This window comes from Scleropages formosus, chromosome 5, assembly GCF_900964775.1.
Source record: "Scleropages formosus chromosome 5, fSclFor1.1, whole genome shotgun sequence".
In the NCBI taxonomy this organism is placed as follows: Eukaryota; Metazoa; Chordata; class Actinopteri; order Osteoglossiformes; family Osteoglossidae; genus Scleropages; species Scleropages formosus.
The window spans coordinates 18,138,572-18,165,189 of NC_041810.1; the positions used below are offsets into that span (position 1 = coordinate 18,138,572).

Sequence of the window (26,618 nt, forward strand, 5' to 3'; positions counted from 1 at the left end):
ACATACTACTCTGACAGGAGGCACAGTGGTGCAGCAGGTTTGGCTTGTGCCTGCTCTCTGGTGGGTGTGGGTTCAAGTCCTGCTTGGGGTGCCTTGCAATGGAGTGGCATCCTGTCCTGGGTGTGTCCCCTCCCCCTTCAGCCCCATGCCCAGGACCCCGCAGGGGACAAGTGGTTTCAGTAAACTGGACTCATAAAGACACTATACAGTCCGGATTCCCATGATAGCTGTAGTTATCATTAAAAGTTACTCATTAAAATTAGTGTGGAGGGGAAAAGTAACAAAATCTTTTTTTTAAATAAGCTTTTCCAAAATTTTAATTTTCCAAAATTTGCATTTTGGGCAATAATCTAAACTAAAGAGAGTGCTAGTACAGTTAATGTAATACCAACTGTACTTAAGTCAGACTTAGCTCCAAGATGCACACAAAATAACTTTAATGTTAATAAAGTAAATGTTGACATATGGAATTATTCTCATGTAAACCTAGAACAGTCTGAATGCATTTTACAAAATTTAATAAACAAAGGCAAAGACACCAGTGATTAGTATTTTGTCATTTTAATGTGTATGATCACACCATTCAAAATCAAACATTTGAAACCACAACCCAGCAATTGAATTGTCACAAAAAGATTCTAAGGGAAAACAATGTCACATTTACATCTGTTCATTTAGCAGATGCTTTTCTCCTAAGTCACATCTCAGTAAAATAATTGTGCTTTGAAATAAAATATGAAAAGAGAACAAAGTTTCAGTACACATTTGTGATTCAGCAAAATCACAGGATTAAGTGAAAAGGAAAAATTAGTCTGGCTACAATTATTACATTTTAAACTGTAACTGAAAACAAGTTAAGAAGAACATGGAAAACATGTTGGATTAATATCTCATCAGTTACACTGCCTGTAGTATATCTTCATATGTCAAATAACTTTTGAACAATTTTACAAATGAAAACTGATTTTATAAACTTGATATATATTTTTCTCTCAGAATGTCTTTATACATGTTCAGCACATTCAACGCATTTTTGTGATCTTTAAAGCCTTTAGCCGAAATGGTAATTTTAACGTATAGTATGAATGTGTCTTGATTTTATTATGTTAACAAACTTAATAATCCTCTTGCTTTTTCAGCATATACGTTTCTTCCAAGCTTTTCAGTGCTTGTGCTTTAGATATTGATCTCCACTCACGTGGCAGGTCTGCAGGCTTTGCTTTGAACTCTTCTGCAAACTCTTTATTGAACTTGACAAAGACATACTTCCAGTAGTCTGACGACTCGATGCTTGGATCAGGTTGGATGAGCCAGTTGGGGAAAATATCCCGATAGTCCTTATATGGGTGATACTTTCCCTCTGTTTCGAAACAACGGAATTTCATTTCACTAGCAACTGAAGAGGAGCATATATGAGTCACTAGTTTCTTAGAGCTGTCGTATCTGTACCTCCCAATGCCTTCAGGACGATGAATCGACGCAAAGTGCTCTGTGTGATCTTTCCCTCCTGCTTCACAAGGAGTTTTACAGAATGGACACTGCTTCCCACAGCCAAACACTCTTCCGAACAGCTCATCCTGGGGCTTGAAAGTCAAACTTGTCAGTATTTCTCTCACATCCAACTTCTTTTCAAACTCTTCACTCAGGGTCTTTCCCATTTCTTCTATGATTTTCAAGAGCACCTTGGAAAATCCCTCAGGATTAGCAGAATTCAAGGCCATGAATTTATCCAGAGCATCTTTGGGAATGACAACCTCCTTATCCAAATTAATACAGATGTTCTGAATGAAGTGACAAATATCACCACCACTCTTCTCACATCCTCCTGTGGGTGCAGAGGAAACAGCATCTTTGATCTTCCCAATGATTTCCTTCTGATGACTTTCCACCAAATTTTGGAGCGTACCAGTGCTTTCTGAGAAGTGCTTCACAATTTGCTCAAATATCCACTGCTTAATAAATCGCTCATAGTGCAGAATGTACTTCACGTAGTTCTTGAAGTTAACATCTACAAGGAGTTGTTTCAGTATAGAGAACTGGAAAAAGGAGCGAGTACTGAATTCAAATGAATTATTTCCAGTTGACATTTTATCTACAATATCCGGTCCCAGTGATGTTTTTACATAATCCCCGACAGCAGGTTTAAGACATAAATTGGCAAACTCTGTAGCCTTTTTATGACACTGGTCTCTTTCATAGAACAGGTCCTTGAAGTCAGCACAGTACTGGTCTTTATATTGCTCCAGGCAACACCGAGGGTCATTCCTTTGGATAAAATCATGATGCATTTGCTGGAACTCCCTCGCTGCATGACCACAGATGTGTATCTTTAGAGAGGCCTCAAATGCAACACTTGTTTCTAGATTCTTATGATTTTCCAAGTTCTCATCTATGAGATGCAGGAGGTCCATGATGTATGTGTTGTGATAATCTGTTTTTGTTTGCACCTTGTCAGCAACAAATTCTTGACTTTGGTTGATGATTTGGTCTGCCATCTGTTGAGCCCGCTTCTTTTGCTCATCTCCAAAGAATTTATTCCAGATCCTCTTGACAAACCATTGTGCTCCACTCTGCACTTTAAATGGCTCTTTTCCACATTCACACAAGTTGCTAAAATTGTTCAGTATTTCCTGAACATTACTTCCCTTTCGCGCCATGTTGATTCTCAACTGGTTGTAGATGTCTTGGACAACATTCCGTCTGTCTAGTCCTCCGAACGAAAGCTCTTTCACAGTCTCGTCCCACATTTTCCCAAATTCAGTCCCAAGCTGGTGCTCTGACATTTCTGACTGAATTTTCCTGCATCTGTCAATCAGCATCAGTACTTTCTGTTCCATTGTGTCAGTGTATGTTTTCTTGATAGAGTCCAACCTGAGCATTCCCTTTTTGATTTCTGATGTTGTCTCCAGCTTGTTCTTTATCAAGTTTTCTGCCTCCATTCTGAGAGTCTTGGCACTGGTCATGAAGTCCTCTTTATATTTTTCAACTAAGTACACGTGGTTTTCCTGTCTCCTGTAGTATTCATCAATGTTGTCCAAAATAATTTTTTCCTGTGCAGTCAGCTGTTCGATGGCCTCGCATTTTAGGGTGCTCAGTAAATCTTCAGCATTAACAGATGGTTGAGACGCTACTGTGCCAAAGTTTGAGATCTTTGTCTCGGCTCCTGTCAGCCATGAGAACATGTGTTTCCTGAAAGCCCATTCCCACTTGTTGAATTCTGTACAAAGTTTGGAATAAGCATCGGCCACAAGACTGTTGCGAAAGCTGAAGATGAAGTTCTCGTATTTCACAGCCTTCCATAAACTCTGGGTCCATTCAAGGAACTCTAAAAATGTGTGTGCCGGGCTTTGGCACTCAGTGAATGATTTAATGAGGCTCTTCTTGAATTCATTCACACTCTCGCTGTAACCCACATTGACTGGTGCCATTGGAGGATTGCCATGCCAGAGTCCAGGGATGTACCAGTTGTTCTTCTCCGGGTTGTACTCAAGGATGTCTGTAAATTTTTTGAGATGTCCCCTCTTTTCCATTTTTGCTGCTATTTCTGTCATCTCATTCAACTGCTCCAGCAGAAGTTTCCTCTCCCTTAGATTCTTGTCATGTGCTGAAACATCTGGCACATTCTGGTGAACAAACTGACAGCAGGGCTTTCTCCCCACCTCCTTCATACGCAAGAAGGCATGCACCACAATCTGAAGGATATCCTTCATTTCTGTGGAGTTTTCCATGGAAATGTTAATGATTGTAATGTCACTCAGGCCTACCACTAGTGTAGCAAGTTCATTATCATGTTCGTAACTTTCATCAAGCTGAGCCAATTCCGGTGACTTTAACCCTTCAGTGTCAATTACCAAGATGTAGTCACATCTAAGCTGCTTCCTGAAATCTTCTTTCACTCTGATTAGTAGCATGAAGGCACCTCTTGTGCACCGACCACTGCTAACAGCAAATTGGACCCCAAACATAGTGTTGAGCAGAGTAGATTTCCCTGTGCTCTGGACTCCAAGCACAGTGATTACCCGGATCTTACACTTACATTTCATGATATGGTGGAGCTCTGTCAGAACTGCTGAAACCCACTTCATGGGGATGTTGGATGCATCCCCATCTATAAGCTCCACTGGAAATCCATCCTGCAGCAGTTCAGCACATAACAATGGCAGGTTCTTCAGCTGCTCTCGAGCAAGTTGATTTTCTGGAAGTGAGCTGGCTGATTCATACAACTGACCCATCTCTCGCAGAAAGTGTTCAACACCCAGTGAGCTACTAGATATCTGCCAGTCCAACTCAGAAATAAGCTCTTTGTTTGCCGGAGAATTAAAACACTTTTTCTTGTACTCCTCTCGAAGGTGTGACAAGTTCTTCCGGGACATGGTGTCTAGATTAATTCTCATCCACTTGAGGAAATATGGTCGCTCTTCTCTGGAATTAGAGACTGCTGACATGAAAGAAGACATTGCATCAGATATATCCATAGACCCCTGCTGCTCCTTAAGCTTTTGCTTCTGACTAGACAGCTCACTCTTATATATTTCAATGCTTTTACCCCCTGCTTTTCTCAGCCTGCATTGTTCCTTCTCCAGTTTAGTTAGTTCTTTCCACACCTTCCCCTGTAAGGGGAGCTCTTTCTCTTTGAAATGTGGAATATCAGAAATTCTTGCTGTGATTTCTTCTGCATTTTTTTTGCTGGTCTGACATTGGGGGGCATCTTCATCCACTGGGATCCCCAACTCCTGTGCAAGTTTAGACATCTCTTCAATACTTATTTTGAAGGGAGGTTCTCTCACAAGGTTACCAACACTTTCATGCAGCTTCTTGACAAATTCTGCATCATTCATCTGTGGGCCCTTTATTATGATGTTCCTAGTTTGAATCTGTAATTTGGAAATACTTGCTTTAAAATTTTGTAAATTGAAGCTCGTGTTCTGTGAATTCGTAACAAGGAACAACTGACCCTTAAAGTTCATAGGTTGAAGAAATTCACAAAAGTTTTCCAAGTCATCACAGAACAGAAACACAGCAGCAGAAGCTTCACAAAGAAAAGAAAACTGAGTCTGAAGAGAGCCAACATCCCCACGTAGATTGGCTACAGCAACAGGATCTGGAAAGATGTCAATATTTCGGTTGCCACAGGGTAGAGACCAGCTAATTTCCACTAGTCCATCCGAAATCCGCTTTGGAGTGTCACCACATGCCATATTGTGGTGAACAAAAGTATCATGGTACTGCTGTGGGTTACTCAGAACTTGGTTCAAGATATGAGACTTTGATAAACTTCTCTCACCAAGTCTGACAAAAGATACCAAGGGAAGTTGAAGGAGAACAATGCTTTCCTCCACAAACCCTTTTTGATCCTTAAGGGAATGGGGTCTGAACTTCTTCACTATGTCCCTCATTGCCCAGAGCATCAAAGTGCACTGTCGTGTGTCACAGTTTGGCAGTAAAAGAGGCACAGAAAATTGGCACATGGACATTTTCAAGACGATCTCCTGTTGAAGAAAACTGTCTGAGCAGAGGAAAACAGCAGTGATGACATCAAGGGGATGGATCCCACTCCTGTGATCATCTACATTAAAAACATGATCCAAAAGGCTGTCCGTGCTCTGGAAATCTGAGTCTTTCTTGCTTGTGCACATATCACTCCTGGCAGTCACATTGACCATCATGAGTTTCCTCAGAAAGTACCATGGCAGGGATTTTAGAGACTGATTGAGTCCATCTGCCATAGTTACAGGGCTGATCTCCAGAATAGTGCTTAGAGTGAGTTTTTGTTTCAGGTTACACTGCAGTCCCAAATCATATAGCAGTTCATCCAAGCAGGTTTCTGTAGTTGGCAAAGGATTTAAATGAACACAAAAAACATTATGCCAAATATAACGTCATAGGTATCAGCAAACTTTAACTAAGAAAAGAAAATATTACATTTGAATTAAATTTGTTGTCTGAGTAGCACAGTGGTACATTGACTAGTGCTACTGCCTCACAGCACCTGGCCTGCCTGTGATTTGGCTCAAGTCTCACTCAGTCTGTGTGGAGTTAACATGTTTTCCCTTCACTTGTGTGGATTCTCTCCCACAGTCCAAAGACATATGGTTCAGGTGAGTTGGTGACTCTAAAGTGACCATAATGGGTGTGAGTTAATGAAAGAGTTAACTTACTGGTGCACACACGTACTGAACTTCCAGTGCTCCTGTTTCCAGCTTGAATCATTGTGGAGATGGTGAAGACATATTCAGCTGCTGGTTTCAGATCAGAAAAAACAGCTGAAGTGATGCTGGATTCCTGTGTTTTTGATTTGGGCTGCTCTCCATTACAGTTGTAGGTGATGATGTACTGGTAAGAAACTCCATCCATGTCCTTTGGTCTCTCCCAGCAAAGTGTCACTGACCTGCTCCTCACCTCCTCTGCCTGGAGGTCCAGTGGAGGAGACGGTTCTGAAATGAAAATGATTTAGACTAAAAGTGTCATTACATGAGGTAATACAAATTATGACTGATAAATACAGAACAGAATTTGTGATCCGGTTTTCAGTGTTCAAACTAGGAAGTAATGTATAAATGTTTGCCTTTTTCTAACCTTTGCTGTTGAATTTAATGTGAAAAAGAAGAAATCACACCAATCCATACAGCAACTGTCACAACCTCTGGAAAATTATACCAGAGGATAACAGGAGAAGGTCATCATAGCTAATTCCACAGACGTGACAAACACCTGCACTTCATTTAAATTCTCTTTAAAGGAAGGCCACCTTCCTGCAGTGTTCGCGGAATTCAAAAACCTTGTGCTCAGCTTTGCTCTATACCCCTTGTTAACTGTTCTTCTGAGCATGAACCTCGTCCTTCAGGCTATGACTTCGGACTACGATCTCCACATTTGAATCACAGCTCTTCAGCTCACGACCCTCTCTCTTTGAACCTCGACCACAACTCCTCAGACTACGACCTTTGCCTTCTAATCCCAACCCTTCGGATCACAACCCTCACTCTTGGGACCACGACTACAATGCTTCGGACAACGATCTCTGCCCTTGCGTTCTGATCGACGTCTCACGATAAACATGACAGAATGTATGTACTCAGTTCTAGTAATTTTGAAGAGTTTATGCATATTTGTAGAAATCAAACTCCCCATACACAGTGCATTTTCATACCTGTCCATACAGACACAGAAACACAGTTGCTCCTGCTCTTGCTGCTCCGACCGTCTCTGGTGGTGACCACACTGAACACATACTCTCTGCCTGGAGACAGTTGCTTTACAGCAACACTTCTGTCATTTTTAACCTTGATGTTATTCTTCTTTCCCATGAAACTCCAGGTTACCATGTACATTTCACAAAGGCCTTCCAACCCTTCTGGAGGTCCCCAGCTCAGAGATACAGAGTCCATTGTGACTCTGTGGACTGTTATTTTTCCTGGTCGGGGAAGGTCTGGTAAGGAGACAGATCATGGTCACATTTCATAAAGGATACCTATGACAAGTCTGTTATGACAACATTCTATGAAACTGAATTATGAAATTCCAAATGATATGAGTAATTTCTCCACGATTTCACTTAACTGCTAGGAAACATCCACTTTGTTTGAAACTAGCATTGTATTGTGTGAGTAAAGACCGGTGTAGCACGCCGAGGCCGCCCGGGGAGGGGGCGGAGACGGGGGCAAAGCAGCCACAGCTGGGGCTGATTTCATCCCCTCTTTCTTCCCCGGTGCCCAGCAGCAAGGAGGAGAGACTGAGGAGGAGAACCAGACAGAGGCGACCGCAAACCCGAACCCTGAGGCTGAGACGACGCCCACGTCCCGACCGACCCGACTCTCCCAGCCCCCCTGACCAGCACGAAACCACTCCCTACCTGTTCCCTGCTCCCCCTTTCCCGTCTCTTTCCTTCTCCGCTGTCTAAGGCAAATAAAAGCCCACAGCAATGGGCGACTGCATCTCCTGTCTCCTGCCTCGTCTCTTACAACCGCTTTTCCTTTTTTGTGATCAGATAAAGCACACTTACTTGTGCGGACTGTTGTATGTAACAATGCACTCTTCACCTCAGTGCACTCCAAGACGGTGCACACGGAAAACAAATAGTCACTTCCAGGTGTCAGGCCAGCTACTTCAGCAAAGGTCTCCTTTGTTGTGATGGACTGACTTGGCTCATGAGTTGTGTCCCAAGTAACATTATATTTGTGTGGAACTCCAGCCATGTTGAGAGGTGTTTCCCATCTAAGGGTGACAGATGTTACGTTCAAAGAGCAGACGTTCATATTCTGTGGTGCTGAAGGTTCTAGGAAGGAAGAGGGAAAGCATGAGACACATTTTAATGGAAAAATCTGACTAAATTTGGAATGTTATGTTTTGGGGGGGTGCGGTGGTGCAGTGGGTTGGACCACAGTCCTGCTTTCCAGTGGGTCAGGGGTTTGAGTCCCGCTTGGGGTGCCTTGCGACGGACTGGCGTCCCGTCCTTGGTGTGTCCCCTCCCCCTCCAGCCTTCCGCCCTGTGTTGCCGGGTAGGCTCCGGTTCCCCGCGACCCCGTATGGGACAAGCGGTTCAGGAAATGTGTGTGTGTGTGTGTGTGTGTGTGTGTGTGTGTGTGTGTGTGTGTGTGTTATGTTTTAGACCAATTTATATCTGCAAAATGTGCAACTGTACCACAAACATCAGGCAAATTATTCAAAAATATAAGAGGGAATGTGGCACAGGGAACATGTATCAAATGTCAGCATCTTGTTATAAAGGCAGGCTTTGCTCTGCCAGTCATGTCTTAAACCTTGTTCTCTCACCTGTAAAGATGCTTTCAGAAACAGCAGCACTTTGCATCCCATTTTCCAGAACAGTGGAGACGCTGACAGTGTACTCAGTTCCAGGATTCAGCCCAGTGAGCTTTGTTCTCTGAGAATTGGTGGAGATGAGTTTTGGTTCTCCTCCAGAACTGTGATAGGATATGTTGAACAAGTGTGGAATTCCATCCATTCCATGTGGTTTGCTCCAACTGATAGAAACCGATGTCGTATCAATGAAGTTTACTGTCAGCTTTCCAGGTTTAGAGGGCTCTGTGAAAATATTGCATTACTATTATTCTTACACCAGTCCAGTGTTATACAATCATTAAGCAATGTAACAGACCAGGCTCTTCTGGAAGGCAACAGAGCTGAAGACAGGTAAAGCATGATGAAACATACAATACAATAGTCAGAGATAAAAAAAAAAAGGGAAATTGATGGAATGAAACAAAACAATGGAGAGACACAGAATTGGTAACAAACAGAGGCAGGACTAGAGATGTGTGGGGGCCCTCCTCTCTCTAGAAGACAAAGAATTTGTTTATCATGGATTTTCTTGATTTGCTGGCATTTTAGTTTGTGCTTCCCCTGTAATGTTGTGAATTTACATCACTGAACCCAGCTCTCTGGGTGAAATGTCTGTGATTGTACAAACTGACAGCTTTCTTTTCAGATCAGTAACCAGTTCCAGGAGATTAACACCATGACACCTATGTGTTCTAAGCATAGATGCCATCTCAGTTCATGTTTATGCGAAACAGTGCATTTTGTTCTCCTGTTGTTGTTGATGCCATCGGGTCAAACCTGACCCATAGCAACCACCCGCATGGTTTTCACAGCAAGGGAGGTTTTGCATTTAGACATTCCACTTAAATTATACTACAGCTGACCCTTGAACAACATAGGTTTGAACTGCGCAGGTTCACTTATATGCTGGGGTTTTTTTGTCAATAGATAAATTGGAAAATTTTGTGGAGATTTCCGACAATTTGAAAAAACTTGGAAACGAACCACGTAGCCTAGACATATTGAAAAAATTAGGTATGTCATGAATGCGTAAAATATATGTAGATACTGGTCTATCTTATTTTCCCTTCCTGGATCGGGGTCTTGGCGTGGCGGAAGGGCTTGCGTGATCTAGGGATCTCCAGAGCTATGTCGTCGGGAGCATTATGCTCCTGGTAGGGTCTCCCAAGGCGAACAGGTCTGGAGTGAAGATCCAGACTAACACAATCCAAAAATCTCCATACTAAAAAAATGGAAACAGAAGAACGTTTACCCTGCCCGGAATAGGGTCACCGGGACCTACCCTTGGAGCCAGGCTTGGGGGTAGTGTTCCTAGGCGAACGCCTGGTGGCCGGGCAGCCCACGTAGCCCGGCCGGGCTCAGCTCAAAAAGGCATCGCGGGGGGGGCCATGTGGGCCCACCACCTGCAAGGTCCAGCATGGGGGTCCGGTGCTATGTATACCTGGCGGCGGGAGGGGGCGGGGTGGTGCATGGCGTCACGGCCCCTCGCGACGAAAACTGGCTCTTGGTACGTGGAATGTCACCTCACTCGGGAGGAAGGAGCCGGAACTGGTGCGGGAGGTTGAGAAATACCAACTAGATATAGTTGGGCTCACCTCCACTCACAGTGTTGGCTCTGGAACCAAACTCCTTGATAAGGGGTAGTCCCTCTCCTACTCAGGAGTTCCACGAGGTGAGAGGCGCCGGGCGGGTGTGGGGATACTCACAAGTCCCCGGCTGGCTGCCATACAGTTGGAGTTTGCCCTGGTGGACGAGAGGGTCGCCTCAATGCAACTTAGGGTCGCAAAGAGGAAAACTTTGACTGTTGTGTGTGCTTATGCACCAAACAGCAGTTCAGAGTATTCGGCCTTCTTGGAGAAGGTGGGAGGGGTTCTGGACAGGGCCCCACCTACAGACTCCATTGTCCTGTTGGGGCACTTCAACGCTCACGTTGGCAGAACTGGGAAATCTGGCGAGGGGTGATTGGGAAGAACAGCCTGCCCGATCTGAACCTGAATGGTGAAATGTTATTGGACTGCTGTAGTAGTCATGGTTTGTCCATAACAAACACCATGTTTGAACACAAGGATGCTCATAAGTGTACTTGGTACCAGAGCTCCTTGGGCCAAAGGTCAATGATCGACTTTGTAGTTGTTTCTTCTGACTTGAGGCCACATGTTTTGGACACTCGGGTGAAGAGAGGTGCTGAGCTGTCAACTGATCACCATCTGGTGGTGAGTTGGATCAGGTGGCGGGGAAAACTGATGGACAGACCCGGTAGGCCCAGACATTTAATGAGGGTGTGCTGGGAACGACTCTCAGAGGACCTTGTCCGGAATGATTTTAACTCGCACTTCCAGGAGAGCTTCTTCCATGTCCCGGAGGAGGTAGGGGACATGGAGTCTGAATGGGCCCTGTTCAAAACCTCCACTGTGGAAGCAGCCAGGCACAGCTGTGGCCAAAAGCTTGTTGGTGCCAGCCAGGGCGGCAACCCGAGAACCCGCTGGTGGACACCGGTGGTGAGGGAAGCCGTCAAGCTGAAGATGGAGGCCTTTAGGGCCTGGTTCGCTCTGGGGACTCCTGACTCAGCAGACAGGTACCGGCAGGCGAAAAAGGCAGCAGCGGCTGCGGTTGCACAAGCAAAATCCCGGGCATGGGAGGAGTTTGGAGATGCCATGGAAAACGACTATCGGTCGGCTTCAAAGAGGTTCTGGAGAACCATCCGGCAACTCAGAAGGGGTCGGAGGAGTTTCGCTCAGGCTGTGTTTAGCAGGAGTGGAGAAACTCTGACCTCTGATGAGGACGTTGTCGGGAGGTGGAAGGAGCACTTTGAAGAACTCTTAAACCCGAGTGATATGCCTCCCTTACAGGAGTCAGGGCCAGAGGCTTTCGGGCTGTCAGAGTCCATTTCCCTGGTGGAAGTCACTGAGGTAGTTGGTAAGCTCCACAGTGGCAAAGCACCGGGGGTGGATGAGATTCGCCCGGAAATGCTTAAGGCCCTGGATGTTGCAGGGCTGTCATGGTTGACACGCCTCTGCAATGTTGCACGGACCTCGGGGACAGTGCCCTTGGATTTGCAAACTGGGGTGGTGGTCCCTATCTTTAAGAAAGGGGACCAGAGAGTGTGTGTTAACTATCGGGGCATCACACTTCTCAGCCTCCCTGGGAAAGTCTATGCTGGGCTGCTGGAGAGGAGGCTCCGGCCGATAGTTGAACCGCAGATTGAAGAGGAACAATGCGGATTCCGCCCTGGCCGTGGAACAGTGGACCAGCTTTTTACCCTCTCACAGACCATTGAAGGGGCATGGGAATTTGCTAATCCAGTCTACATGTGTTTTGGGGACTTGGAGAAGGCCTATGACTGTGTTCCCTGGGAAATTCTGTGGAGGTGCTTCGGGAGTATGGGGTACCGGGGCCACTACTGCAGGCCATTCTGTCCTTGTACATACGGAGCGAAAGCTGTGTCCCCATACTCGGCATTAAGTCAGGCCTGTTCAGTGTGGGTGCTGGACTCCGTCAAGGTTGTGCCTTGTCTCCACTCCTATTTGTGGTTTTCATGGACAGAATATCAAGCTGCAGTCGAGGTCAGGAGGGCATTCTGTGTAGGAGTCGGAAGGTGACGTCTCTGCTTTTTGCGGATGATGTTGTCCTTTTGGCACCATCACATGGCTGCCTCCAGCACGCACTGGAATGGTTTGCAGCCAAGTGTGAAGCGGTGGGGATGAGGATCAGCACCTCAAAGTCTGAGTCCATGGTTCTGTCACGGAATAGGATGGTATGCCCCCTCCAGGTAAGGGGAGAGTTCAAGTATCTTGGGGTCTTGTTCACGAGTGAGGGAAGAAGGGAGCGTGAGATCGGCCACAGACTGGGAGCAGCAGCAGCAGTAGTGCCATAAGGCGAAACTCTCCATTTACCGGTCGATCTATGTCCCTACCCTCACCTATGATCATCAACTCTGGGTGATGACCGAAAGAATAAGATCGCGGATACAAGCGGCCGAAATGAGTTTTCTCCACAGGGTGCTGGGACTCACTCTCCGTGACAGGGTGAGGAGTTCGGAGTAGAGCTGCTACTCCTTCACATTGAGAGGAGCCAGTTGAGGTGGTTCAGGCATCTGATAAGGATGCCCCTGGACACCTCCCTTTGGCGGTATACCAGGCACGGCCAACTGGGACGAGGCCCCGAGGTCGGCCCAGGACCCGCTGGAGGGATTATATCTCACAGTTGGCCTGGGAACGGCCGGGAATCCCCCAGGTTGAGCCGGAGGAAGTTGCGGGGGACAGGGGCGGCTAGGCCTCTCTGCTCTCCCTGCTGCTACCGCGACCCTTTTAGGACAAGCGGGACAGAAGATGGATGGACTAGTCTATTTTATCATTTACTACCATAAAGTATAAACAAATCTATTGTAACGACCCACATTACTGTGTTCGAGTGGGAAATGTGTTTATTGTAATTGGTTTGATTTGGGTGACGTATGGGGAATATAAAGGAGTAATTGTGTCTGCTAGAGATAGAAGGAAGAGAAAGCCTGGGGGTGCAAAGCAGGCTGGGATGGCTGGCTAGAAGCGCAGGTCCTGGAGGAAACAGGGTCCTTGGACCGAGAGCATTATTTCCCTGTGTGCCGGTGTTGGAATAAACGCTCGAGATGAACGCTGCCTCTGCGTCCTTCTTCGCCCCATCCAAATCCATGGCGCTGTGCGCTACACTATTATAAGTCGTTAGAATCCGACTAAACTAACCCACACACTTACAAGCAATACATGGTGCCATTCGCAGTCAACAGAAAAGTAAGCAAACGTAAAGATGCAGTATTAAATCATAACTGCATAAAATTAACTTTAGTACATACTGTACTACTATAATAAGTAGTCTATTTTATCATTTACGATCCATAAATTACACACATTTCTTAGGGAAAAAAAGGAAAGATTTTGTAAAAATTTACGCACATACGTAAAATGCAAACGATGCGCAGAAGGCTACAAATCCAACGAAATGTTTAGTGTTAGTAATACGTATAACATCTACAGTGTTTTGTATCATATAAGACAACATGATGTAGGTACTGACACAGACAGACAGACGATTCATCTTGTAAACAGACAATGTAAACTTACGGTGTCAATAAATACATTATGGTACTGTAAATGTATTTTCTCTTCCTTATGATTTGCTGAATAACATTTTCTTCTCTCTGGCTTACTTTGTAAGAGTACAGTATATAATACATATAACATACAAAATATGTGTTAATCGACTGTTTATGTTATCGATAAGGCTTCCGGTCAACAATAGGATATTAGTAGTTAAGTTTCCGGAGAGTCAAAAGTTATACGTGGATTTTCGACTGCGCGGGGGGTCGGCACCCCTATACCCCGTGTTGTTCAAGGGTCAACTGTACATGCATACATTCATTAAACAGGCAAAAAGTGAGCAGTTAAAATCTATTCTGTGCTCTACTGTTTACATATAAGAGAAAAACCATCTTCAGAACTATCCAGCCACATCAATAATAACATTTCATGAAACTTAACGATAGGGAGACTAGTTTGACAAGGAAGACCTTTGTTTTAAGAGTGACAATAGAATTAATGCTTTTGTGAGTTTTGGGTGATTTTAAGTGAATTTATAATGATTTCGGAACGGATTAAAAAATTTCATTGTAAGAAAAAAATGAGAATGGCTTCTTCGTTATCTGAACTGTTGCCTTACAAAAACAGCTGGAATAAGGCTGTGTTTGCTCAGAGCATCATATGTTGTCAGCTAGGTAACTTAAAAGTGTATGTGATTGTTTGTGTACCTTGTTCTTAAAAATTAAAAAAAACTAGAAAATTTTTGGTAGGAGTTACCAGAATTCCTCTATCCTGCGTTTTGTGCATCTACTCAAGAGATGAACATCGGTGCATCAAGTGGAAGGTAACAAACTAGGTTTACTTAAGAATCACATGACTGCAGCCATATCTCTTTCTCTTCATGTAATGCACAAATTGTATTTTTGCTGAGATGTACATCGCTTTAGAGAAAAGCGTCTGCTAAATGAATAAATGTAAATATAAAATGTGTTACCACTATCTAAATGCAGCTACAGGCCTTAGAGTTTGAATATATAAGTGGCTTGTGCTCATTCAAAGAGGTGAATGCATAAAGAATTTGAAAAATTCTGGATGCAGCAATTACCAGCACAGGCACATTTGTTCAGAACCAGGCAATGTGTTCCTTTTTCATTACGGCTTTGGACTGTAAAGGTGTACGAAGTTACAGGGTTTAGGCCGGGAAAAACAGCTGTGTTGGATGTGGCGGAGATAAATTTCTTTTTCTCCCTGGAGCTGTAGTATGATACCACATAGTTGTGGCTGTCCTGAAAACCAGCAGGTACCCTCCAGCGAAGAGAAACTGAGTCACTAGTGATCTTTTCTACCATCAGGTCATCAGTCTGTCTCAATTCTGAGAGAGAGGTAAGGTAACATTACCACAAAGTCAGACACAGACATAATGTGTTTGATACATGTCAACATAATGCTGATCCTTTACTCGGGACTCTGCTTGAGCTCAGTTATAAAACTAAGAACCAAACTCCATCAAGCAAGACAACTAACACAGACTAATAGAACCACATGTCTCAGACAGCTCATCTTGAGCAATTTTCAGAAGGGAGAGGTGATTATGGAGCAGCCAGGCAAAATACCCAAGAAACTTATATCTTTTCCTGTAGTACAGCTGCAGTCAAATGGGAATGGTAGATATATGACACAGCTCAGACTTAAATCAGTGTGCAGTAATTCACTTTTTCAGCTTCCGAAAGGCATGTATTCTAACTTTATTTTGTTGGACTTTATAACACCTTTGTTCGCTTCAGTGCCTGCTCTTTGCTGGGTCTGGGGTTCAATTCCTGCTTGGGGTGCCCTGCAATGGACTGGCATCCTCTCCTGGGTGTGTCCCATCCCCCTCCAGCCTTCTACTCTGTGTTCCTAGGTTAGGCTCAAGCTTGCCGCAGCCCTGCTCAGGACAAGTGGTTTCTCTGTGTGTGTGTGTGTGTGTGTGTGTGTGTGTGTGTTAGACTTTATAACACCTTTGTTCACTTCAGTCTTGTTTTCTTCAGAGACTTCTGCATTCCAGACCAGTATTTCTTGGGCATCTTGAAATTCCTACAATTAAATACAAATGAATTTATTCATGAATATCATTTTAAGGGGCCTGACCATCGTTAATGTGTGTGTGCGCGTGTGTGTGTGTGTGTGTGTGTGTTTTGATTTTTTTTTTTAAATCAGTACTTACATTTACAAACATGGACAAATTGCAGCAAAGCCCAACAGAACTTGCATTGTAAGAGCTCACTAAGCAGAATAGTTGCTAAATACCACAAGTGCTGCCTCAAAAATTACCATAAAACTGAATCAACACCTCTGTGACCGAGTGTCAACAAAATAACTGTAGAGCATGAGCTTCACAAAGATGGAGTTTATGGCAGGGCTGCCCTTTGAAAACTGCTTGCACTGAAGGCCAGTCCACAAGGACAAATAACCTGGTGTAAGGAGAACAAAATCTGAAGCCCTGAGCAATAGAAGAAATTAATTTGGTCCGATGAGTAATTTTTCATATTTCCTACATCCAAACAGGTTTACATTTGGAGAAAGCCAAAGGATGCCTTCTTTTACTTTGTTAGGTGTTTCTGTAATTTTCTCCACCCCCTGTACAGTGAATTTAAATACATTTGATCTGAATGAAATCACTGTATGCAGAGTATGATGACTTACCACTGTGGTATCTTCATGATCAGAAAAACTTAAATATATAATGGAGCATTTAAACTATATTCATAATAAAAAAAGGCTTTGGTGGCAGTAAAACATTTTCTGACATGAGCTAATACAAAAAACTAGCCTGAGAAAACAGAAGAAATAACATTTTGTATGACAAGGAAAAAAGGTACAAATGCTTTATTACCTCAAGAGAGAAATATTTCATTACTTAGATCGCTATTTTCTTTTGAATTTGCAGTATTGACTTTCCCTACACTGTTACGTATGTTGAACAATTTCCGAATACTGTGAATAATTCACTATAATAGCAGATACCTCACTGGCAATCCTTCGTTGTCCTTTGAACTCTTCCGCAGTGGCAGTTTTTTCAGACAGTGTGGATTGACCATCTTCAATATGTCTTTCATCATCTAGTAGCGATAATACAAACACCATTTACGTCAACAGAACAATGAATCACTTTCCTTGACCACATACACTGTAGATAACTTTTTCATGTCTATATCATAGTCCAAGCAGTTAATAGGCTGGGCAATTTCATGTCCTGTAGAGTTACAATGGAGTCATGTTACAGCTGCCGGATCAGGGTAAAAGAATGTTCCTCAAATGGGCATTAGGTTTGAGCGTGCAGCTAGGGAGTGGGTAGGCAAGAGGTTAAAGGCAAAATAACGTGTAATTAATTAAATGAATGGATATCCATATTACTAAAATTTTATCAATTCTGCAGACGATAAAGAAAGCTGAAAATACCCAGAACATATCAAATGTTGTACATGCTAATGCAATGAATCAGTCATGGATGGCGATTGCAGAGGAGGTTGTTGTACATTTGTACCTCAATTTATGAACACAACTGGGTCTGCAAGTCTGTTCTTAACTAAGAATTGTTTGTAAGTACTCCCAGTATATTACAGTCCATAAAAACTTCATAATACAGTTTTCCTGTATAAGTCACATTACATACAAATAAAACTTAAACAAATTAGTAACAATAACATAACATGTCAGGTGTTCTCTGGAATGAGAGTCAGCACATGGACAAATTTTATAAATGTATATAAGATAGAGAACATATATTGACAAATTTGCTTATGCATAGTTATGCATAGCTGAAAATAACTCACTCACTCACATACACACATTTTCTGAACTGCTTGTCCCAAACGGGGTCGCGGGGAGCCAGAGCCTACCCGGCAACACAGGGCATAAGGCGGGAGGGGACGCCAGTCCGTCGTAAGGCACCCCAAGTGGGACTCGAACCCCAGACCCACTAGAGAGCAGGACCTGGTCCAACCCACTGCGCCACCGCACCCCCATTGAAAATAATTCACTTTAAAAAAAATTAAATGCGTCTTACTCAGGGCAAGAAATCTGCTGAGAATATTTCTCAACAACATACATCTGTATGTTTATTTTCAAAGGTCTCTGATGTGTATATATAAATACATGAAGTCCAAAGCATTATGTATGCGAGTTTCCTTGGGCTACCAAATTATTCTATAAACTACAGTAAAATAAAATCAAAAAATAGAACTTAGTTAATCAATAAGACACACTCTAATTCTGCACACATAAACAACAGGTTCATGGGTTCTGAGAAGTCTAGAGGTTTTACCCTTTAAATTCTTTGAAGACTGCTGCTCTGACTGTAATTTGCAGCCACATTGACTGCAGAACTTGTCCTGTTCCCCACATGTGCAGCCGCACTGGGGACATTCCATCTCCCGAAACAAGAAAACAAAGACATTAAGAAACTGACATGATTTCCGCATAAACTTGGAGTGAATTTAAGATTACGACCTCACCATATTAACAATACTTTACTACAGCTACTTATTTAGCAGACACTAAACTATAAAACAATAAGCATACATTTAGCGAATTGAACAAAAATTCTTAATCAGTTACAGCTGCTGTTGACACATCCCATAATTCCATCATCTGAAAAAGAGCACTTCTTATATAAAAGAATAAACAAATAACTGAAGACATGCAGCTATCTCTACATTTAATTGATCATAATCTACATCCACCAACAGTAAAAATCAAGATCTATAAGACCAGTTAATTGTTCTTACTTCCTTCAATTATTTTAAATGTAAAATATTTAAGAATACATGTAAAAGTATTTCAATTTATACAATTCAGGTTTTGTTGTGTATACCTTTAGTCGAAGCTCTCCGTCTTCACCAAATAAGGTGCAGCACAAAGGGAAACAAATCCACGGTCAAAAATACTTTTTTACAAAGAAAATCATATCAAATCTCTCAATTGCTTCGCTCACAGCCTTCAGTGACCTCCAAAACATGTACATCCTGATCACATGTGAGATCCAAAAAAAACCCTTGACAGGATGACACACACACACACACACACACACACACACACACACACTTTCCGAACTGCTTGTCCCATACGGGGTCGCGGGGAACCGAAGCCTAACCCAGCAACACAGGGCGTAAGGCCGGAGGGGGAGGGGGGACACACCCAGGACGGGACGCCAGTCCGTCGCAAGGCACCCCAAGTGGGACTCGAACCCCAGACCCACCAGAGAGCAGGACCCGGTCCAACCCACCGCACCACCGCGCCCCCCCGAGATGATATATTATAACTGTAACGAGAATAAACCTGAGCAGATAAGTTTCGTTTTGTGCAAATAAAAACCGAAAGTTAAATGTGGCATCTTTGAACAATATTGTAACTGATTACACAACAACTGTGTGTCTGCCCTTTTTTTTTTTTTACATTTATTCCTTTACCTGACACTTCTCTCCCTTCAATTATTTAACCCTGTCTATAGCTGGGTAATTTTACTGGACAACTTCGGTTAAGTACAATGTTCCACAGGACTGGAGCTGGGATTCAAACTCGCAACCTTTGCGTTGAAAAGCAGCAGCTGTACCACTGCAGCACAACAAGATCGAAGAAGATGCCTTTTTTAATTAACTTTGTGGACAGTGAACCCAAAAAGACTGCGTTTCATTAAACTAGTACAATGACAGGAAATGTGAATTAAAAAAGAGACATAAACGAGAAATCTCCACAAACTGCAATCACACATCACTACGAATACGAACATAACAGACGCTTTTCTCCAGAGCAACTTTTTCGAGATCCCCCATTTCATCACAACAAGAAAGTATTTTATCTTATCTTAAGAATTACACTGACATGTCCGAATGGTTTTACCTGTAGTTCACGAAAACCCCAGATTTTGTAGAGACTCTAAAACTAATGCAGGTACTCTTCAAGTAACGGTTTTTTGCAGCAAAATGACCGCCAAGATCCGCTCGGCTGAAACGGAAAGCATCTGCGAAAAAGAAACAGAAAGTAACCTTCTTATCTAACAAGACCAGTTTTACATCCTCCTCCTGTGCAGGACCATTAACACATTAAATTATACAAACCCAATTTTCGGAAAAGAGAATATTTTCTAAACTGAAATCTAATAAAAACACACACACATATTTTCAGAACCGCTTGTCCCATACAGGGTCACGGGGATCCGGAGCCTACCCGGTAACACAGGGCGTAAGGCCGGAGAGGGAGGGGACACACCCAGGACGGGACGTCAGTCCGTCGCAAGGCACCCCAAGCGGGACTCGAACCCCAGACCCACCGGAGAGCAGGACTGAGGTCCGCGCCACCGCGCCACCGCACCCCCCTAATAAAAACAAGAATCTGCAATTTGTTAATTCTTTTGAACCAGCAGTACTGCAAGTCGATAGGGGGGCTGGAGTGAGGAAACTGTGGTGTTTTACACCAAGAACGAATCCTCGAGAGGTCTGTAAAAGAAAGGTTCCTGCTGGCCTGTAGGGTTTAAGTCGACAAAGGAAAATTGTTATTGGTTAGTTCCTAAAAGAAGCGGGAACCGTTATTGGGGGCACTATATATAACGGGGGCTTTTTCGCGCGAACGCAGATGAGGTTCCGCGGTGTGAAGTGAGTTTGTGACGCGAGCTACTGTTCTTAATAAACTCTTTGTTTGCACACTTCAAGTGTTCCAGTGCTTTGTTTCAGGGAAACCTCCAAAGAACGGTGTACCTTCCTTTTCGGACACCACAGAAACTTCCGAAATAAATGTGAATATCTCAAAAACTGCAAAGGCACAAATTCTAATTTTTATGGCACAAATATAGCACTAAGGAATAATAAGGTTTATTTCATTTGTGCTGTTTCTAGGGGGGACAACTTCACGGAGCTAATCTGCGTATGTGTGTACTTGGTGAACTGGAATCAAGTCGAAGTCGCAGAATACTGTCTGAAGTGGAGAACAATTCGATGGTATAAACCACCTCATGTCAAGTAGCTCTGTCTCCAGCCCATGATCACCCTGATCATCGGTTTTATGTAAAACAGTTCAAAATAATGATTATGCCGAAAACTCAAAGTCACCGGTCTGCGCCACTCGGTTTTCTACGGTTCATTCACATTCCTGACCAGTAGGTGGCGGCAGCGCGCTGGAGTCTTCTCACTCTGTATGAAACACCAACGAGGAAGAGAACTTCCGGAAAGGGGGCCGGCGCGTCACACGCAGGACCTCACATGTCAGTGTTTCTACATCGAAATGCGCCGCGAGCGAGCTGAATAATAACGGAGCAGCAATTTAAAGAACAAAATGGAGGAAAAAAGCGCATTCTTCGTGACCTTCCAGATACACCTGAACTCGTGCATGGAAGCCCTCGTGAGAAAGAGCACGTGTGAGATCACGAGTCTGCTGAGGAGCTCTTTCTCTCACTTCCACAGCCGCGAGATGGAGAGCAGCAGGGAGGCCGAGAACAGGCGCCTGTGGGCCAGAGCGCAGCTGCTGGAGACACATCATCATCATCATGTGGAGCAGACAGGTGTGAATGGGCCCTGTGCTGGAAGGGTGCTGGAGGAGGAGGGGGCGTGTCTGCTGCGCTTCCACACACACCTGAGCTCCTGCATGGACTCCATTGTGAGAGAGACAGTGATGGAAATCACCGCCTGGGTGAAGGGCAACGTTGGCCGCATTCATGGGGATGTGGTGTCCGGTGGGGATAAGAGTGACAGCTGTCATTCAGCCGGTGATGACGGGTCCCCAGCACAGGGGTTCGAGGAACTGGACCCTGGATACGCTGATCCTGGTGATGATCTCATATTATTATATACGAAAATGTTGTAATCTGTGTCTCCAGAGGTCGGCATTACAGTGGTTTTTAGTCAACTTAAAAGGGAATGTAGACGGCACAGCGAGTAGCATTAAATTTATTTATTTAGCAGACGTTTTTATCCAAAGCAACTTTCAATGAACTAAGTGGTTTCCTCCCACAGTCCAAAGACATGTGTCTGAGGTGAGCTGGTGATTCTGAATTGCCCTTAGTGTGTGTAAATGAGTGAGTGAGAGCATGAGTGCAGGTAGGTAATTTGCCCTGGTGTTCTGTTCAGGATTTAACCTCTCCCGCACCCTATATTTCCAGGACAACACAAGTGGTTATTGCTAAAGGCAATGTGGTTTTAAACATAAGAAAATAAATGTCTAGGAGTAAGATGTCTTATGTGGTTGTATTTTCTAGTTTTCAATATTCACTGTGCTGCTCCTTCTCCTGCAGGGCTGATCCAGGAAAAGGCTGCCGTAGCCACACGGCAGGTTCCGGAAGCAGCTTGCTTCGTCGTGGATTACGAGCTCACTGTGGCGACGACTGCCATGGAGGAACATCCGCTGGGCAAAGAGAGAGAGGAGAAGGAGGAAGAGGGAGCAGCGCTCCCCAATCCTCACCTTCGCTCATACAGTGGGGCTTGGGTGGCAGAGGAGGGTTCCCTTTCCCCGGAGGAGTCGTCTCTGGCAACCGCAGAACCCCTTGGGCCTGCGCTGGAACTGGCAAGTGGGCAAGCGGAGACACCCCTTCATAGCTGCAGCCGCTGTGGAAGAAGCTTCAGCAAGGAGTGGGTCCTGCGCAGACACATGAGGAGGCACAGCGAAGGTGGAGGCCTGGAGGCAGGGGCAGCAAGCCACATCTGCCCCCACTGTAACCGCAGCTTCAAACACCGAAAGGGCTTGGTATCACACCTGCACAGTCACAGCGGGACGAAGGCATACTCCTGTGACGTGTGCGAGCAGCGCTTCACGCGGCCCGAGTCCCTAAACAAACATCGGCGGCTGCACAGCGGCGTGAAACCGTACAGCTGCTCCCTGTGCTGCCGTCGCTTCTTCAGGTCCGACGGCCTCAAAAGCCACATGCGGACCCACGAGGGGACGAGGAGGCTTGCATCCCCTGCTGCAGCGAAGCTCTGCATGTGCGCACACTGTGGAAAGGCCTTCTCCAGCGTGACGCAGGTGGCCAATCACGAGCGGACACACACTGGAGAAAAGCCCTACGAGTGCCTGCTGTGCCACAAGAAGTTCCGGCACGCCGGGGCCCTGAGCGTCCACCGCATCACCCACCAACGCGATCGTCCCCATGTCTGTCCGCGGTGCCCGAAGAGCTTCCGCTGCTCCAAGCACCTGAAACGGCACCTGGTCACACACTCGGAAGCCAGACCCTTCGTCTGCGACCAGTGTTCCCTTGCCTTCCGCACTGCCAATGAGCTCAAGGGCCACAAGATCCGCCACAGCCTGCAGCGGACCCACGGCTGCCCTGACTGCGGAAAGAACTTCAAAACGGAGTACGAAGTGAAGCTGCACCGGCGAGCCCACAATGGGGAGAGACCCTACTCCTGCTCCGAGTGCCAGCGCACCTTTCGAAGGCTGCACCACCTGACGTCACACCGTCTCACACACACCGGCGAGAAGCCGTTCGCCTGCGACGTTTGCCAGCGCCGCTTCATCAGGGCCCGTGAGATGAGGAGCCATAAGAAGAAGGTGCACCTGGCCGCCGAGCCGTCCAAGTGCAACCACTGTCGGATGGACTTCGAAAACCTGCCGCTGCTCGAGGCTCACAAACGCTGCTGTCACGGTCAAGTGGAGAGCCAGAATCGGGAGATGCCGGGGCTCAGCAAATTCCCCAAGATCCTCCCACGACATGTGGAGACAGACAGACTGCAGGAGAGTGCAGGGAATCAGCGTGCTCAACCTGGGAAGACGATATCTGTTGAGCAGCCAGGAGGTAAGGCCTTGGGCCCCATTGTATTGGTCCTGGCTCCTCAGGGGGTCTCCCTGCCTGTCCTGCAACCCAGTCCCGTTTTGACACCAGGTACTACTGTGCTCAAATTGCCTTTGACAGCTACACCTCTCAATCAGGTGACAACACCTCTCAAAGTCCGAATTCCATCTGCTTCCAGAGCATCTGCCTGCAGAACTGCAGTTAGAACTTCACGTAGGACCAAAGCGAGCTCCTCGGGGTGCGCTTTTGTGACGATTCAGACTGATCCACCAGGGCAAGGTGTAGCTGGAGATCCTGCTACGGCTGGAACTGAAGCTAATACGAGGTCGACAGGTAAAACAAAGTTGTCACGTGTGCCCAGCTCTCCAGACGAAACGGCAGCGGACGGACCCACAAGGGCAGTGAAACCATAAACAGTACGGCGCCCAAGTGTCTCTTTACTGTAGTATTTTATTGGGTTTCTAAATTACCCCTAGTTTCAAATATCTGCCAAAATACTGTAATATTTTTTGTGTTGCTGTGTAGCAAGTGGAACAGTCTGGTGAAGATGGGGTTCTGGACCTTAGTAATTTGCAGTTTATCATGTCTTTCTATGCTTTATTTTTATTTTGTTTGGTGTTTAATGACAGTGCTATTGTGTGAACTGGACAGCAGTATGAACATTGAAATAACCACCTTGGAACATAGAGTTTAGAACCTTTGAACCAATGTATGTATAATCTACCTCTCCTCTTATGGATGTGAAAACATCCTTATTCTTTACATTTCATATTCCTTTTTTCATCACTTAATTGTTACTACATCCATGTGACCTGTCTGTCATTGATCTGCTTTAGATATTTATACTTTAGAAGTGAAAACATTTGATGTTTGTTTCTATTTTTCAGCAGCATGAACTATAAATTGTTGAGTGTGTTAATCATTCTCTATGGAATATAAACTACATTAGCAGGGACTTAATGGAATCTTTTTTTCCTACCTCTCACAATTGCACAGAGTTTTTCCTATTCTCATATCTGTGGAGTACTGCCCATCTTGTCCTCTGCGTGTCGGCCACGTTGGTACTTGTAGTGTCTACCAAAAACACAGTATTCAGTTTTGGAAAGATTCTTCTTTTAAGAGGTGTTATGGTCGAAGCTAGGCTTGGGGTTCAAGCTAGGGTTAAGGCTTTTGTAATGTCCATACATGTATGAAAAGGGAACTTCTCCCCTGTCCAGTGGAGGGAGCCCTTGCTCTGCACCAGTATTCGTAATGGGGGTAACAGGTTTGAAGGACTGTCAGTTTTCAGGACTTCAGTCAGGAAAGTATGTATTGTGTGGGATTCTTAGGAAGAAAAACACAGACTTGAGGCGGCATATCGCGACTCTGAGAAAATGTTTATTGTACATTTTTCTCTTGGCTTTGTTTTTGTTGTTCTTAACTTCCAGGGAACAGGTTCCTTTGGATGAACCATCTTCCCATCAAGATGCAGAAGAGTTTGAGCAGCGCACAGTGGAACAAAGAGGATACACAAAAGGAAGGAAGGATGAGATAGAAGATCTACAGCAGGGAGAAACGGCAGAGTTGCAGGGAGGGATTGTGGTGTTTTGGGAGCACAGCGTGGTCAAAGAATTGTGAGGACAGTTGGCGGGATACTGGAGGGTAGCACTAGTGCCCTTTCTTTGAGTGGGAAATATCAGGTGTGCTCTGAGAGAGCTGCTAATAGAGGGGATAAAACCGGAGAGTACCTGAACTCACACCTTTATCTGCTCTCTGGTTAATTATTTAAGCCGGTAAACAGAAATATGACTGACTCATAATACGCGAGAGCATGTGAAATGGACAAAAATACTGTGGACCGACACCAGCAACTGTATAGATCGCGGTCAGTGAGGCAGTAGAGTGGAACATGAGTAACACTTGATTTTTATGCACTTGCCTTCTGGGTCCTGTTTTGAAGGGAACATAAATACATGTCTTGTAAATTTTTGTCATATGCATAAATTGTGCAGTTTTTTTTTTTTTCTTTTCATTTTGATAGTGAAGGTCGGACTCCCAAACATGTCTTGATAGATTCTGGTCTCGCACAAAAATCTGTCACCCAACTAAACTACGTTTAAAGGATTCCACCTGAAGTTACTTTCTACTCTAAAAACAATTTTTCCGCTATGGTCGGAAGCGTTTTAAAAGTTGAAATATTTACTGGATTTATGGTGTACAAATGTCATTGAGCTCCACCTGCTGTTTCTTGTTTGATTATTAAAGGCAGTGTAGATGGTATTAAAAATCTTTTTATCCTTCTTGATTAAAAGATGGGAAAAAAATATTTTTCCCCATCAAGAAAAATGTCATAAATTCTGTTTTTGCTAAATTTCAAGTTTTTTTGGTTAAGTTTTTAATTTGGGAATTTATATATATAGTATTTACATAGTGTACTGTTATGTATATTGTAAAACTGATGTAAGCAAGCAATTGCAGATTAATGTTCTAGTCACCACCAGAACCAAGCACAGTAAATCATGGTACAGGTTAACTGTGTTAAACTTATCAATAATTTTAGAGATCTGTGACAGGTAAGGTGAGGATGGTTTTGATTACTCAAATATCTTCAGTTCAAAGAGGACACAAAATGTTAGATTAAATCAATATTTTTTTTATTGCAAAGGGGCTGGAAGTCATTGAGCATGAAATGATTTTAATGTACATGGTTTTAGTCTGTAAAGTGGAGGTTTTGTCCCTCGCACTTCAGATCCCAACCCAAGAAACAATTAGATACCGTTTCCTTCAGTGTTCCTTTGCTGGAATACAGGAAAAAAGAATAACAGAAAAAAAGAGGAGCATGGGGAATAAAGTTTATGCTGAGGATGAAAGGCTAGAGCTGAGAGAGAAAGAGAGGGATCGAGGGATGGCCTAAAATTTTAGAGATGTTTTTATTGTCTTATATCTATTTATTTTCCTCGTAAGACACAGTGGCATAAAGTACAAGTACTGAGAAAATAGAATTACCTATTTTTTTATATTACCTATGTGAGACATAG

The 26,618-nt window shown here is 44.3% G+C and overlaps 2 protein-coding genes across 2 annotated transcripts; one reads left to right on the top strand and one right to left on the bottom strand.

Moving 5' to 3' along the window:
• Positions 1-1,115: 1,115 nt before the first annotated feature.
• Positions 1,116-19,840, bottom strand: LOC108930879 (interferon-induced very large GTPase 1-like). Its single transcript, XM_029251907.1, has 10 exons — positions 19,728-19,840; positions 18,703-18,722; positions 18,154-18,259; positions 16,854-16,948; positions 15,848-15,923; positions 8,773-9,042; positions 8,003-8,275; positions 7,151-7,429; positions 6,159-6,434; positions 1,116-5,824 (listed from the first exon to the last, which is right to left on the bottom strand). The coding sequence occupies exons 3-10, from the start codon at positions 18,257-18,259 to the stop codon at positions 1,116-1,118; spliced, it is 6,084 nt and encodes a 2,027-aa protein (XP_029107740.1). The 5' UTR covers positions 18,703-18,722; positions 19,728-19,840.
• Positions 19,841-20,313: 473 nt separating this feature from the next.
• LOC108935912 (zinc finger protein 260-like) lies at positions 20,314-25,809 on the top strand. Its single transcript, XM_029252404.1, has 5 exons — positions 20,314-20,321; positions 20,720-20,821; positions 21,284-21,645; positions 22,111-23,934; positions 25,029-25,809. Exons 3-5 carry the CDS (start codon positions 21,291-21,293, stop codon positions 25,133-25,135), a joined length of 2,286 nt encoding a protein of 761 aa, XP_029108237.1. The 5' UTR covers positions 20,314-20,321; positions 20,720-20,821; positions 21,284-21,290; the 3' UTR covers positions 25,136-25,809.
• The last annotated feature ends 809 nt before the right edge of the window (positions 25,810-26,618 follow it).

Coding starts and splice junctions, on each gene's coding strand:
- LOC108930879 (XM_029251907.1), bottom strand. CDS start 18,259: ATGGAATGTCCCCAGTGCGGCTGCACATGTGGGGAACAGGACAAGTTC. Junction 9,043..15,847: donor CAAGACTGAAGTGAACAAAG/GTGTTATAAAGT, acceptor ATATTTTCACAG/AGCCCTCTAAACCTGGAAAG. Junction 7,430..8,002: donor ACATACAACAGTCCGCACAA/GTAAGTGTGCTT, acceptor TCTCCTTACCAG/ACCTTCCCCGACCAGGAAAA.
- LOC108935912 (XM_029252404.1), top strand. CDS start 21,291: ATGGAGAGCAGCAGGGAGGCCGAGAACAGGCGCCTGTGGGCCAGAGCG. Junction 21,646..22,110: donor CCCTGGATACGCTGATCCTG/GTGATGATCTCA, acceptor CTTCTCCTGCAG/GGCTGATCCAGGAAAAGGCT. Junction 23,935..25,028: donor AGCTAATACGAGGTCGACAG/GTAAAACAAAGT, acceptor CTTAACTTCCAG/GGAACAGGTTCCTTTGGATG.